Source organism: Merops nubicus, unplaced genomic scaffold (genome assembly GCF_000691845.1).
Source record: "Merops nubicus isolate BGI_N331 unplaced genomic scaffold, ASM69184v1 scaffold5066, whole genome shotgun sequence".
Lineage (NCBI taxonomy): Eukaryota > Metazoa > Chordata > Aves > Coraciiformes > Meropidae > Merops > Merops nubicus.
Genome location: NW_008616810.1, coordinates 7,321 through 22,360, shown reverse-complemented (window position 1 = coordinate 22,360; position 15,040 = coordinate 7,321). Strand labels below are relative to the sequence as shown.

The 15,040-nt window shown below is 43.2% G+C and overlaps 2 protein-coding genes across 2 annotated transcripts in view; one reads left to right on the top strand and one right to left on the bottom strand.

Annotated features, from left to right (window-relative positions):
• AFG3L2 (AFG3-like AAA ATPase 2) overlaps positions 1-8,858 on the top strand; it is a gene marked incomplete at its 5' end in the record, with an annotated part of 22,657 nt that extends 13,799 nt beyond the window's left edge. Inside the window, 8 exons of the mRNA XM_008942933.1 lie at positions 1,642-1,795; positions 2,440-2,547; positions 2,681-2,806; positions 4,593-4,703; positions 5,269-5,384; positions 6,021-6,221; positions 7,594-7,788; positions 8,616-8,858. Coding sequence (XP_008941181.1) covers positions 1,642-1,795; positions 2,440-2,547; positions 2,681-2,806; positions 4,593-4,703; positions 5,269-5,384; positions 6,021-6,221; positions 7,594-7,788; positions 8,616-8,858 — 1,254 coding nt within the window. The remainder of the gene's footprint in view (positions 1-1,641; positions 1,796-2,439; positions 2,548-2,680; positions 2,807-4,592; positions 4,704-5,268; positions 5,385-6,020; positions 6,222-7,593; positions 7,789-8,615) is intronic.
• Positions 8,859-14,626: 5,768 nt separating this feature from the next.
• The window catches only part of LOC103775476 (tubulin beta-5 chain), a 7,624-nt gene continuing 7,210 nt past the window's right edge, over positions 14,627-15,040 (bottom strand). Inside the window, exon 4 of the mRNA XM_008942932.1 lies at positions 14,627-15,040. Within this exon, the coding sequence (XP_008941180.1) occupies positions 14,627-15,040 (414 nt within the window).

Genomic DNA, 15,040 nt, shown 5'->3' with positions numbered 1-15,040 from the left:
TCGTGAGCCTCTTCTGCACTCTAAGTAGTTCCTTGTTTATCCTGAACTGGGGAGCCCAGCACTGGACCCAGTGCTGCAGAGGTGGCCTCACCAGGGCAGAGCAGAGGGGGAGAACCTCTGGCCACACTCTTCTTAATGATACCCTGATATAATAATGGTGCTTGGACACTAGAGTGTCATTGGTGGTCAGTACATGCCTGAGATGCCCCAAAGCAAAGTGGCTGAAGCTGTCCCTGCTGGCTGGTGCAGGTGAGTGACCTGCCTGGACTCCCCAGGGAGCTCTGTTGACAGAACAACTGCTGCTCTGGCTGTGAATTGAGGTTTCAGTGCAGCTGACAACTTCTCATGCCTGCAGAAACCAAAATGAGTTCTAGTTTCATTGCCTATAAGTTTAGTAAATAAGACAGTTGTTAATGATGCTGCATTGATTTATTTGTAAATTAGGATATGCTAGAATTAAAACTGCTTACACAGCATTGGTGCCTTTGGGGCTTTGTAGCATATATGCACTATGGTAATTCTTAGCTCTGTTCCTTTTGAAAAATAGGTTCATATTTCTGGATCTCTGTCTCTTTCCATCCACAAGATAGTTCAGTTTGAGCATCTGACACTTATTCCTTGTTTATCATGCTCCTTGATGCTGTATGCATTGTACTTTTTTCAAATCCATTCACAAATCAGAGTGACTTGCTATCCTAGAGCATAGTATCCAAAATTCCCAGCTCTTCACGTCTGCTGCACATTGCTGGTCACCAGAGAAGCCTTCTGATTGCATCTCTAACCTACCAAGCAGTAAAGCTCTGAGCAGTGTGTAAATCCCACTCAGGTCAACATTCTTCAGTTTTTCATTTCCTCTTTGCTCCAGTTTGATTCCTCAGTGGTAGATCTGATTTGCTGAACTGGTTTTAACAAGATCCTTCAGATACATTTGCAAGCAGATTAACTTGTAATGTTATTCACTTGTAATATTTGATTAATTTGATTACATTTGCAAGCAGATTAACTCGTGATATTTGGAGGTGAATTTGGTTTTGCTGGTCCATCTGAGGGAGAGACAGGATGGCTGAGAGTCAAGATCTGTAACAGCATATTGTTATTGGGTACAATGGAACTACAATCTAAGTATCCTTGTGACTAAGCCTTGAGCTCACTGTAGGAGCTACATCACCCTGTTCTCACTGCAGAAGCACTTAAAATGTTTGATTTCCATGCCTGAAGAAGTGGTAGCATGCCCATCCACACGCCAGCTCTGTTTGTAACTCAGCATTAAAGAAGAGATTAAAAGAGAAATCTTGCTTTAAATCTCTAAAGTTTGGAGGCTTTTAGAGTGGAAGTTGAAGGTGTATTTCAGTTATTTGGAAAAAGTGGTTATTTCTTAAGACTTTTAAGTTGCTTAATGTCCTTAATTCATGGATTGAGATGATTTGTCAACCAGTGGGCTTCCACATTAGGGATTCTTGCTGGGACAGCTCGAGTGCAGCTGCCATTGCACTGAGAGCTGGCTGGAGGCTTCTGAATGGCAATTAACAACCCTTCTGAATTATAGTGCTGCTGTTGCTGACGTACCTCTGCCCTCCTACTCGCCCCCCAACTCTGAACCATTGCAATCTAGTCTGATGCATCTTCTGTTCTCCTCCTAAGGTCAGAGACTTGTTTGCTCTGGCGCGTAAAAACGCGCCGTGCATCCTCTTCATTGATGAGATCGATGCAGTGGGGAGGAAGAGGGGACGGGGCAACTTCGGAGGGCAAAGTGAGCAAGAGAACACACTCAATCAGCTTCTAGTAGAAATGGATGGTAAGTACTGAGCTTCTGCTACTACATTCTAATGGCCAGTAGAAGGGAAAGCACTAACACGCTTACTGGTTAACTAATCTGTTAACCAAGGTTTGGGTGCCAGCTTAAATGGAGTGTGTTCCTTTCCATCCTAAAGTAAAGAGTGGTGATTCATCTTCCTGCAGCCTGATGGATTTGCTAAAATTCATTCAGAAATAAAGAACCATCATTCTGCATCTGATAACTGTTAAAGCAGAACAAGCAAAAAAAAAGTTAAAAAATTATTTGCCTGTTAAAGCAGAACAAGCAAAAAAAAAAATTAAAAAATTCTTTGCATGAGACCAGTCTGTCTGAAAAAAAAAAAAACAAAATCCAAGCTATCCATGCTGGTTCTGCAATTTCCAGAGCAGTGAATCTGTTATTGCATTTTGAAGATAAAGCAGGATTTGATACAGTACTTCACAATGCAGAGCCCAAGGCCATTTTGTTGCTTGTTATGAAAAGCTGGACAATACTCTAATAACTGATAGTATTTTCAGCTTTAAGCTCATCTGTTTAAACTCTCAGTTCTTAGCTGGCCCTGTAAAGTGGACAATCTTTTTATTTCTTTTTTCATGGGAATTATACTTACACAGATTTTTCTCTTTATTATGCTTCTTCAACAGGATTTAATACAACCACAAATGTAGTAATTTTGGCAGGTACCAACAGGCCAGATATTTTAGACCCTGCTCTGATGAGGCCAGGACGCTTTGACAGGCAGATTTACATTGGTGAGTTTGATTTGCATTGCTGCATACCTGAGTGCCACTGAAACCTCTGCAGCTGCTTACACACCTCAGTGCCTTGCACATGTCCAACTAGAGCGTATGTGAAGAGTAAAACGTGCACTTTTTCATCTTGCAGGACCCCCAGATATAAAAGGAAGAGCATCTATTTTCAAAGTTCACCTTAGGCCTCTGAAGTTAGACACCATCTTAGATAAGGATAACCTGGCGAGGAAGCTCGCGTCGCTGACGCCCGGTTTTTCTGGTGAGTGACTCCTCATGCTGCTTTGCTTCTGCCTTTGCTGTAGGAGCTGTAGGTATTTTATTTCCCTGCTACCTGGGGTGTTTTTTTGCACCTGATCTTCTGGAGGGCACTCTTGTTTTATTTTATTTAGGAAATAAAAGATGGTGTCCAACCATTAACCTAACTACCAAGTCCACCACTAACCCATGTCCCTCAGCACAACATCTACAGGACTTCTAAACACGTCCATAGCACCACATCTACAGGACTTCTAAACATGGCCATGGATGGTGGTACAACCACTGCCCTGGGCAGCCTGGGCCAGGCCCTGACAACCCTTGCAGGGAAAAAATTGTTTCTCTTGTCCAACCTAAACCTGCCCTGTCACAACATGAGGCTGTCCTCTCTTGTCCTATCACTAGTTACTTGTGAGAAAAGATCAAGCCCTGCCTCACTCCAGCCTCCTTTCAGGGAGCTGTAGAGAGCAGGAAGGTCTCCCCTCAGCCTCCTCTTCTCCAGGCTAAACACCCCCAGGTCCCTCAGCTGCTCCTCACAAGCCATGTTCCCCAGAGCCCTCACCAGCTTCACTGCCCTTCTCTGGACCCGCTCCAGCCCCTCAAGGTCTTTCTTATCCTGTGGTGCCCAAAACTGACCCCAGGACTCAAGATGTGGCCTGTCCAGTGCTGAGTCCAGGGTAATGATCCCTTCCCTGCTGGCCACACTATTTCTGATCCAAGCCAGGCTGCTGGTGTCCTTTCTTGGCCACTTGAGCACACAGTGGCTCACATTCAGCTGGCTGTCAACCAGCACCCCCAGGTCCTTTTCTGCCAGGCAGTTTTCAACCACTCTTCCCCCAGCCTGGAGCAACAACCCACAGGGAGTTGTGGCCCAGCACATACTGGTACAGCATGAAATTCCCTTTGCCTGTTTGAGCAAGTGGATTTCTGTGTCTCAAGTTTTGTCTGCCTTGATGAGGGTGATGTACCAACTGCCAGCACCTCCTTTGTCTCCAGCAAGAGCAATCCAGAGATCCCTCAGTGCTCTCACTCTTGTGTTTACCTTCCTTTTAATAAGTTTGTTGAATTCTTTGAATGCTACTAGAGAAAACCTGGCTTTTGTGGAGTTTCTGTGCACGTCCTGTAAGGGAATTTCTGTTGCTGGATTTAAAAACTTCTCCCTGGAACACGTACTGTAAACTTGTATTCAGCTAGGAATCAATTTAATCCATTTAAAATCTCTGTTGTCGGGTAGTTGAATTTTTCACTGTGTTCATGGTCTGCATAGAACTGGTTTCCTGAGGTCTGATTGTCAGTGCTTCTGGCAATTACAGTGATGATGTTTAAACTAAGTTATCTCAATAGCATTACTGCAAATAATGTTAACCAGAAGTGGATGGCTTGAAGCCAGTACTGTGAAAGGTTAGCCTCTGGAGGAAGCCTGAGCTATAGGAGATCTATACATAGGAAATTTATTCTGCTAAATATGTACTAGTCTAAGTATAGTCTGTTGCAGACAGAAAACTTGGGGAAGGTAAAAAATACCAAATAAGTCCTTCACTGGTAAGAAGCTCCATTTGGTAGCTGTCTATGCAGGAGAAAAATCCCAACGCCTACAACTGTAGCACATGTGTTTAAATATCTCTTAAAGAATTATGCTACATGTAGTGAACTATTTCAGAGAGCATTACATCTACTTCTTAAGCTCTATAAGAACCTATAGAACTCTGATTCTAGAGCTAATTCTTCTATGCTAGATTGAAAGAAAATGGTTGAAAATAATCAGTAACTTGTGCTGGCTCTGCTTTTAGGTGCTGATATTGCTAATGTTTGCAATGAAGCTGCTTTAATTGCTGCAAGACATCTCTCAGATGCTATAAACCAAAAGCATTTCGAGCAAGCAATTGAAAGAGTTATTGGAGGTAGGTGAATCACGTCAATCATTTTGTAAAAATAGTCATAGGACAGGTCACTTCTTTTTTTATATATCACTAGAAAGCCATGTCAGAGTCTGTCCTCTGTTCTTCAAGCTTGTGGGTTTTTTCCTCTCCTAAACAAGAGATTTAGTGAAGTAGTATCCTGTCTACATTGCTGACTTCTGTAATGGAGAAGGGGGTGGGGAGAGGAATTTTGTGGGGACACTCTTCTAATTTCTTCAGATTTCAGGAGGAATAGCTGCTTGTGTTCAGCAACACTTGTAACTCCTGTTAGCCTGGGATAGTCTGGAATTTGAGTTTTAGAGTGCAAATGTTTTGTTTAAATGTTGCAATATTCCTAAGAACTTTGAAACTAGAAAAGTCTAATCAAGGACAAGGTTATACTAAAACCTGGAAGATAAAAACACTTTAAAACTTGCAAGTTTTGGTTTCTTAAACTTTTTCAATAGATTGCATTTCTTAAGTATTGCTCATTGTCTTTCTAAATGAGATAAGGATTTCTGAGGAGAAAAGTATGCCCAAAACAATTCATGAAATTTATTTCATAAAGGTTTGGAAAAGAAGACTCAGGTACTACAGCCAGAGGAGAAGAAGACAGTGGCATATCACGAGGCAGGGCATGCAGTTGCAGGATGGTTTTTGGAACATGCTGACCCTCTCTTAAAGGTAAAGGAAACCAACATGAACTAGTAATCTAACAGTAGCATGGACAGCATCTTGTTCTTCACACCCCCCACCCACCCCCTGCAATGCTGAGAGGGTTTTAAAGTATGTCATCTCACAAAAGCCAGTGCATGGACATTTTAGAGTACTTTTTTTGGTTTACTACTTGTAGCTTTCTTAACTGTTTCTGGCTTAGCTGTTAGAGGGTTTGTACTACAAATGTCTTTGGAAAGGGAAGGGGATGTGATCTTCCATGGCCTGCTTTGCTAGCTGCTTTTAGGAACACTAAAAATGCATAAATGCTATTTCTATTACAGAATACTTAAAGCCCAGTACTAAAAGAACTGCATATTTTCACTAAAGGATTTTTTTAAATACCATACAGTCTTTGGAAGAAGATTACAGTGGTCTTACCTTTCTTTTCCAGATATTGTAGTAGTTGTTATCCCAGTTTAGAGGTAGCCAGGGCTTAAAAGGATAAATCACAATGAGGGCAAAACAGTAAATAAAAATAATATCTGAATTAAACTCCAAGGGTGAGTACAGTGTAGGCTGATTAAAAATCAAGTCAAGACAAAGAATGCTTTATGGTTTTTTTAACACCATTTAGTTCTAGCAATCTGTTACTTTGGTTTGTAGGTATCCATTATCCCACGTGGTAAAGGACTGGGTTATGCTCAGTATTTACCCAAAGAACAGTATCTTTACACCAAAGAGCAGCTACTGGACAGAATGTGCATGACTCTGGGAGGAAGAGTATCTGAGCAAATCTTCTTTGGAAGAATTACAACTGGTGCCCAAGATGACCTGAAGAAGGTGACCCAGAGTGCATACGCTCAGGTCTGTGCTTAAGCAAGACTTTTTGTCCTTAGTTTTCTTTATCTACCTAACACTAATATTTTGAAGGGATGCAATTTGCTCAGGTATGAAGATGCAACTTGGAGTCCCATATGTAACAAAATGCAGAAAACCTTCTGTTTAAGCACTATTTGCTGTCGATTCAGGCTGCTGAAGTTAAGACATTAGTTTGTTTGTATCACATTAACTAGTGCAGAGGAGTAATTTGAAATCCTATCAATGTAATGACTCACCTAAGTGTAGCTCTGTGCTCCACAGGGGTGTGTTACTCCAGTCCCTGCACCAACACAAAAGATACTGTTTTGTAAGACACTTGGAGGGTGAGCAGGAGAGACATTTTAGAGCAGACCTCTCCACCCCTGCACAACACTTACCCATACCTGCTCCCTGCTCTTTGGTGTGCCACTTGTTGCCTCAGTTCTGGAAGTAAATGTGTAATGAGAGCCTGTAAATCATAATCTTATGGGATCTTCAGTCACTCTTGTTCAATTTTAAGTTAAACATTTAAGTATAGACTTTAGTTCACATTAATCAGATGTATCATCCCCAGAGAGAACTGGGGGCTTACATAAAAGTACTGAATTTTTCTTAAGCAGGTTAAGATGCTTGGTTCTCATGCCAAGATCTCTTTGAATCCTGGATATTCCTATCACACCTGTATTGACCTTGCAAGGCCAAGCCGAGGAGTCCTGTGTTAGCAACCATCACATTGATAGTGGCCATGGGGTGAATACAGAAATAGCACATTGAACTTATTTCTGCTTCTGCTGGAGTAAAATGCCACTTAAACCATCCATATTTGGCAACCAGATGAGTCAATATTCAGTAATTAATTGAGCAAGATAAGAATCATTTTCACCTTTGTAGGAGAGTGTCTTGGGATGAAGTATAGCCTATGATTTTTGCATAGAATGGTATCAAGACCCTTTAATCCATAAGTCACTTATCTATATGGGTGAGTGGAATATGCTGGACTTTGGAAGATTGGAAAAATGCTTATGCCTGGTAAAGGAAAAGAGTTTTAGTGCTTAGTGAAGGCAGAAGTGTTTTCCTGTAATATCTTAGTATTTAAACAGCAAAACATCATGTATATTGTGAGTAACCACCTTTAAATGGTGATACTTGTGTCCTTCAGTTGAATCATTAAAAAGAAATAAGTGAAATTCAGCTAAGGTACTTTAGCTTAGGTAGCCCTGAGTGTTCAAGGGAGGGTTGGGTCAGACCAAAATATGGGGTCAGACTGAAGAGACTTCACCCTTTCAGCTTTGTTTACCATATTTTACGTCAACATCCCTTAAAACCTTACTCTCTCTCCTTTGGTCGACTTCTTTTTTTTCCTCTCTTTTTGTCCCAGATCGTCCAGTTTGGTATGAATGAAAAAGTGGGGCAGATTTCCTTTGACCTGCCTCGTCAAGGGGACATGGTGTTAGAGAAGCCTTACAGCGAGGCCACGGCCAGGCTGATAGACGAGGAGGTGCGGTCGCTCATCAACGTCGCCTACGACAGGACGCTGAGGCTCCTGACCGAGAAGAAGGCAGAGGTGGAGAAGGTGAGGTGGCAGTGTGTTTAGCTGCTGAGCCAGAATCTGGGTTGAGCTGAACAGATTAAAAATAACGACCGTGAAAGTATATGAGGAAGTTTGCTCAAAAACTATCTGATGTCATTTAACCTCCAGAAGAATCTTTCTACTGTGTTCCTTCCCTGTGCCCTGGCTGCTCATGGTCTGCCTCGCCGCAGCTGAGATTGCCCTTGTGCGTGTTCTCTTCATCCACCCTAGAAACCCTGGTACAGCAGAGGGATAATTTTCCAGGATAGGCACTTGATAGGTTTACTGAGAGACAAGTCTGTAAGGGTTCAGTAAATGGTGATGTAGGTCACCATGCCAAAAAAGCTCAGTGAGCATGGTTTGTGCTGAACGAAGCACGAGAGCTGAGAAGTGACCCACGAAGTTTACAAACTCCACTTGTACCATATTGTGCTCATTGATATTTAAGGGTGCTGTTTAACAGCAGCCCTGTTGAACTCTCTGGTTTGATAGGAAGGGGGTGCTTGTTTTCAGCTACAGCTTCCTGTCTTGCATCTGGAGCCCTTTGGCAGCAGCAAAAAGCTGCTGTTCTGAAGCAACAGTAACTGCCACAGCAGCCCATAGGGACAGCCCTTCCCAAGTGTCAGGAGCAGGATGGAAAAAAGGGTGCTTTCCTCCCTTGTGAGCATCTAGGTAGCAATCTAAGTGAACTCTGAGCAACCTGGGTTGTTACTTTTCCCCATCAAAATTAATCAGTGCTCAGTTTGGTCCCAAACTGCCTTAACAAACTCTCTGAAGGAAGAAAGCAGAACAGCTGAGCTGGTGTGTGATGCAGCTCCTCCCTCTTGCAGGTCGCCCTCCGACTGCTGGAGAAGGAAGTGCTGGATAAAAGCGACATGCTCGACCTGCTGGGCCCGAGGCCTTTCGCAGAGAAGTCAACTTATGAAGAGTTTGTTGAAGGGACAGGGAGCTTGGATGAGGATACTTCACTACCAGAAGGCCTTAAAGACTGGAACAAAGAGCGTGAGAAAGAGAAGGAGGAGACGACGGCCGAAGAGGTGGCTCGGCAGATCAGAGGAGGGATGCCCTTTTAACTGCACAGCACCCAGATTGCACTCTGGAAGAGAAAGTTTGTACTAGTTTGTACTTCAAAACAAACAAGATATTTATTCAACCAAACTGTATTAGGGATGGGTGGAAGAGTGATCTCTCGTGATGAGATAAGGATATTCTGCTCCCAGTTGTCATCAGTTCCCTGGTAAAAGGTGATCTGTCTTTCATTTATCAAGCAGAAAAACATACATTGGATTTGAGCTGCAGTGGAATGCCAGAACTGAGCCTCTCAAGCTTTGAAACAGTTCAAATTCATGCACAAACTTCGTGGCACTGGTTTCTTTTTATTTTTTAAAATGTATGTAAGCTTACAAAAATTAAAGTCTTTCTGATTATTAATCTAAAGTATACCTGTATGTGACCCCGTTTCAAAAAAAAACCCAAACCAATCATACAAAATGCCTTGTTAAAAAACACTAGCTTTGCAAAACTGCCAGCTCTTTCATCTGACCCTTTCCCCCTCCAATTTAATTTTGAGTTTAGAGTTTGTCTACAGAGAACTGCCAGGTAAATTGACAGTGAAAGTGGACACCCACTTACATGTCTTAAAATGTACTCATGGTTCAGTGTCTTTAAATTAAGTCTGAAACTCAGTTTGGCTCCTGCAGTTTTATTAGTCAGTTTTTTACTGAGTTCTGTAAGATATTGAACATACAAATGTGTTGTGTAAATACAGTTTGAGTCAATAAAATCAGTACTTTTCTGAACAAAGCTTGTGCTTTATATTTCTGATATTTTTGGTGTAGGAATCAGACCAATATGAAGCTCCCCCTTCAGCATAAGGTTTTGTTAATTTAAGGTAACGAGGTTGTGCTCGCTAGTACCCAAGGCAGCAGCCAAATCCCAAGATGCTAAATGGAACTGTCAGTGTTTCATATTGGTTTGTTTAACCTAAAGCTATTTATTTTTTCCTCTGCTTAGTTGAATCTTACTGAGGTCATCTGCTTCTGGTTGTCTGCTGCACATAAAGGATTTATTAGCTGGAGAATTCAGCTGTTCAGGAATTATCTGGGGATCTCCCTGTCCCAGGAGAAGAGAGGGAAGTGTGGCTGGAGGGTGGTGGTGAGTGAGGAGGGAGAATGAACCAAGTGTCTGCCAGAAAGACAAGTAATCCTTTAAGGCTTCTGACTGAGAGGGCAGGTTAAGGGACTAACTAGTGATTGATTCCATCTGGATGTTGCAACATGCTGGAAGGCAGCAGGATGACAAAGGAAAAAAGTTGCCTCTGAAAGGTCAGACACAAGCTCTTCGTTGGAGTTAGTTGAAGTAAATTGTTTATGGAAATTATTCTTCTGGGATTTTTTTCTTTCCCTCATGATGAAGCTGTTGCCACCTCTGTTGCTCAGCTTAACAGTGAAAAGGAACAAGGAAACAGCAAATACAGCAACTCAGGATATATTTAATGGGCATTTTTAGCTGCCAAACACCACTTCTGTGCATCCTGGCTTCACAGTTGTGGAATGAATGGTAAACAGGAAAACATCCTGAATAAATCTAAACTTCAGTTCCTGTATTATTGGAATCAAAGTTTAGAATTATTTATTGCAGCAGGAAACTTGTTTTATAGAACTAAACTCTTGCTCACAGGGTGAAGCAGTGACTGATTCCTGGGCATGTGCTCTAGGGCTGCATCTTACCTGTGTTCTGTGATAATGCCCTGTTTGCTTGGGTTTGGAGCAGGCAACTTGTAGCCAGCACTGAGAATTAAATGTGCTTATGTTCTAATTGTCAGAATTCTGCATTTCCTCATTCCTTACTTAAAAAAAAAAAAAATTGAAAAAAAAATCCCAGAAAAAAAAACCACAAACCACAATCACCCACCCTCCACCCCCCAAAAAAAAACACTCCAACCTAACTCATCACAATGGCACTACCAGACTAAAAGAATTGTCTCCTCTGGAGGAAATATTTCCTCTTGCTCCCTGTGTCTGCTGCCCACTTCTAAATTTCACTCTTGTTTAGTTGCAGCATGCAATTAATGAGTGTGTGATAGTATCAAGGAGAGGCAAATCCCTCTGCCTTGCTTTTGGAGCATCACCTTCCTTTGTGTAATCTGACCTCAGCGACAATTAGTATTTTTGTGCCACAAGTGGTGCAATTGGACTGTGTTGGGATTTTGGAATCAAAAACAAAGATATGAAAATAATAAAAAAAAAAAATCTGTTTATGCAAACTTCTTTCTTTAAAGAGGGCTGGTGGCTTCCTCCTACTCACAAATTTAAGACTTGATTTAAGTTAAATGAAGAAAATCAAGTTCAGTCTGTGCGGTGGCCGCCAGCGAGGCCGGATTAAGTTTTGGTGCAACTTTTCACTTTAACTTCTGCAGGCTTTGGACAGAGACTTGGCAAGGAGCTGGCCCCTCAGGTTCAGTTCCTGGTCCTGCAGCACCTTGCCGTGGCACACACCTGCTCTCTGTGGCCAGGTGCACAGCAGGAAAAGGGAGAGAAAAGGAGGGTGGGCTAGGCACAGAAAGACCAAGTGTAAGAAATGAAGTTAAAAAACTAGAGGCAAAATGAGAAACAGGTAAGTGAGGAATGTCAAAAGAGGAACAAAACTAGGTGGGACTCAGAAGATAGATAGATTTCAAAATAGAAGTTTCCAGGAAAAAAGCAGGAGGTTATCTGAAAGGAAGTGCAACTGCAGGAATTGTTCACCAAACCTACGAAAACAGTTTTCAGTTTTATGTCAGGAGAGGAACAGGAAGGGTTTGTGCCTGCCATGGATTCATTGCTCATTGCTTTCATGCAAGCTGGTCCTCTGACTGTTCCTGCTACAGGCTTCTGGGTTCATTTTGGTGGGTTGATTTTTATTCTCTAAGATCAGATGGAGGATCTGTCTCTTTTTTCCCAAAGAGAGCATGAGTTTGCCTCCCCTGCCTTCACACACTAGAAAGCTTTTCACATCAGAGTTGGAAGTAAACAACATGGTGAAGACTGGCTGGGTCAAAGCAGGATCAGAGGGCTGGATTCCAGAGTCTATACTCTGGATTTTTGCAGCAGTGTATAAAAAGCAATAAAGAACAGGCTGGTTTACCAAGTCAGTAACTCAGATATTTAGGAACTCCAACATCCCTGGCATTTTTGAAGTATTAACTTTTTTTTTTTTTCTTTGCAGTAGTATCAGAACCTGGCATTTTTGAAGTATTAACTTTTTTCTTTGCAGTAGTATCAGAATTACAGCTGGGACCCAGTAGTGAAGTTGGTATTACAACAACTTCATTACAGCTCCACAAGCTGCAGGCTGGGTGGGTTTACATTCAGGAGGAGCTGTGCTAGTGCTCTGATGGACAAGTGTGTGCCAGGGCTGCATGAGGGCAGGCACTGAGCCTATGACACTTTCTCCCCCCTCCTTGGAGCTAACAGCAGGCCATTTACAAAGCATCAGGTAAATTAACTTTAATGCCTTTATTCCCTGTGGATTTTGCTTTGTATTGTGCTCAATGTTGGATGGGGCTCTGAGGAACCTGCTCTCTCTAGCTGCAGGTGTCCCTGCTCACTGCAGGAGCACTGGACTAGATGACCTTGAAAGGTCCCTTCCAACCCAAACCAGTCTGTGAGTCTATGAAATGTTAATTTCTCCTAAATGCACATGGTGTGTTCACTTAATCTCACGCTCAGCACACAGCCACCCCACTGATGAAATGCACATGTAGAGGTGCTGTTGCTCCTCAGACATCCTTTGGGCAGCAGAAGCCATCGTGACCCCTGGGAATTCACTGACTCCACCATGACCCTTCAGAAGACAACCAGCCATCCCTCCCACTCTGCCTGGGCCAAAGCCAGTTTGGTTACAGTGTTCTGCCTCAACCCCTGAAGTCACTTTATACAGAAAAAGCTTGTACTGGATTAAAAAGCAGTTTAGTTCATTTCTGTGCAGTATCAAACTGGGCAGATGCTTCAGCTTATGTGGTTAACAGCTGCCAGCCTCGTGGCCCTCACGAAAGCCCTGCCTGGTTCCCTGGCTCCCAGGGACAAACAGCAGCTCCTTGGGAATCATGCTGTTTGCAAAGTGCCTGTTTGAGAACTGAGCAACGCTTTCGCTTAAAAAGCGCTTCTGCAGGCCAGCAGAGTTCCTGAAACATCTAAAGTTTGGCTTTCAGGAGGGTTTCTCCTTTGTTTGCTTGTTTTGTTGCCTAGTGACTGACCTAAATAAGGGACTCGGTGTGGACAGCGTGTTCTCTGGGGGAGGCTCTCCAGTGGCGAATTGCTATCAGCACCACGGGGCACGCACGCAGCCTCGGCCCAGGGGTAGGACCCAAACCCTCTGTGGGCAGGACAGACCCTCTCTGCGTGGCACCCAGACCCTCTTTCAGCTTTAGAACAAGCAGATAAACTGTTGTTCCTCTCTCATTTTGCCAGCTGGTTTGAATAACATGGATAGATACCTTTATTTGTACTTTAGCCATAGATCTGAACCTTTCGTGGTAACCAGACGTCCAGAGCATCTGTAGGTGTGGTGAGCTTGATGATGCAAGGACTGGAAGTCCTGAGAGTTGGGCTTGTTCAGCCTGGAGAAGAGAAGGCTCTGGGAGGCCTTCTTGGGGCTTTTCTGTACTTAAAGGGGGTCTCTAAGAAAGAGGGGGACAGTCTTACTAGTAGGGCCTGTTGTGACAGGACAAGGGGTGATGGTTTTAAACTAGAAGGGGGGAGATGTAGACTAGGAAGAAGAAATTTTTGATACTGAGGGTGGTGAAACACTAGCCCAGGTTGCCCAGAGAGGTGGTGGAGGCCCTGTCCCTGGAGCTATTCAGTTAGGCTTGATGGGGCTCTGATCAACCTGCTCTGGTTGCAGATGTCCCTGCTCACTGCAGGGAGGTTGGACTAGATGACTCTGAAAGGTCCCTTCCCACCCAAACCATTCTATGAGGTTATAAACCTAGGCAGTGAGATCTACTGACACCACCCATGTCCCCTCTGCCACCATGTTCTGTGAGTCAGCTCCATGGGCTGGGTGGAACAGCAACAGGAACAGCACCAGTAATGGCACAGCCAGGAGAGCAGCAAGAAACTGGGATGCCACTTCAAACCCCAAGAGTCCTTAAAGAACACATCACAACCAGACAGATTTCAGACATATAATCTATGATAGTTCAGCAGCAAGCAATGAAGTCACCTACTACAAACGCAGCCTCTGGCCTGCAGCTCCTGGAGGGCTCTACAGCATTGACTGCCCAAAACACTCTTGCTTGAGAGGGTACTAATCTCCTTTATTTTGTTTCTAGAGGACTGGAGTCAAATATCACTGTTAATATTTCCTGTACAGAATAGCCAAAACCTTTTTCTTCTCTTCATTATGCATAAATTTTGTTCCTGGCAGTTCAGTATTGTCCATTTGGTACAAAATGAATACTTGAAACCCACATGATTTCCTTACTCATAATGGGACAAAAATAGCGCCGCTCTGTTTGGCAGATTTTGGTGCCTATTTTACATCTTGTACAGCTTTAGGGATGAATTTTACTTGTACAGCTTTCGTTTGGAAACAAAGATCCCAAACTAGCAATCTCAGTCTTCAGACTCTTATGCCAAGGTCTTAGCTGAATGCCTCATGAACAGAAATAGCCTGATTTCCAGAAATGCTGAATGTCCTCAGTTCTCAGTGAGCTCTGAAGAGCACCTCTAAGACCTGAAACTCATGCTCCTTTTTTCCTTTTTTTTTTCCTTTTTGAAGCTTAAATAAAGATTCGTAGCTTAATTATTAGAAATCCAGATTTGAGAATTTGCCCTGGAAAACAGTGCACCTCCTTTCTTTATTCATTGAGCTCTTCTTCGTCATCTTCAAACGCCTCCTCTCCATCGTTTGCTGTCGCTTCTTGGTACTGCTGGTACTCCGAAACCAGATCGTTCATGTTGCTCTCTGCTTCTGTGAATTCCATCTCATCCATGCCTTCCCCTGTGAACCAGTGGAGGAAGGCCTTCCTCCTGAACATGGCCGAGAACTGCTCCGAGATCCTTTTGAAGAGCTCCTGAATGGCAGTACTGTTGCCGATGAAGGTGGAAGCCATCTTGAGGCCACGAGGAGGTATGTCACACACCGCCACCTTGACGTTGTTGGGGATCCACTCCACGAAGTAACTGCTGTTCTTGTTCTGGATGGCCAACATCTGCTCGTCCACCTCCTTCATGGACATGGGGCCACGGAAGACGGTAGCCACCGTCAGGTA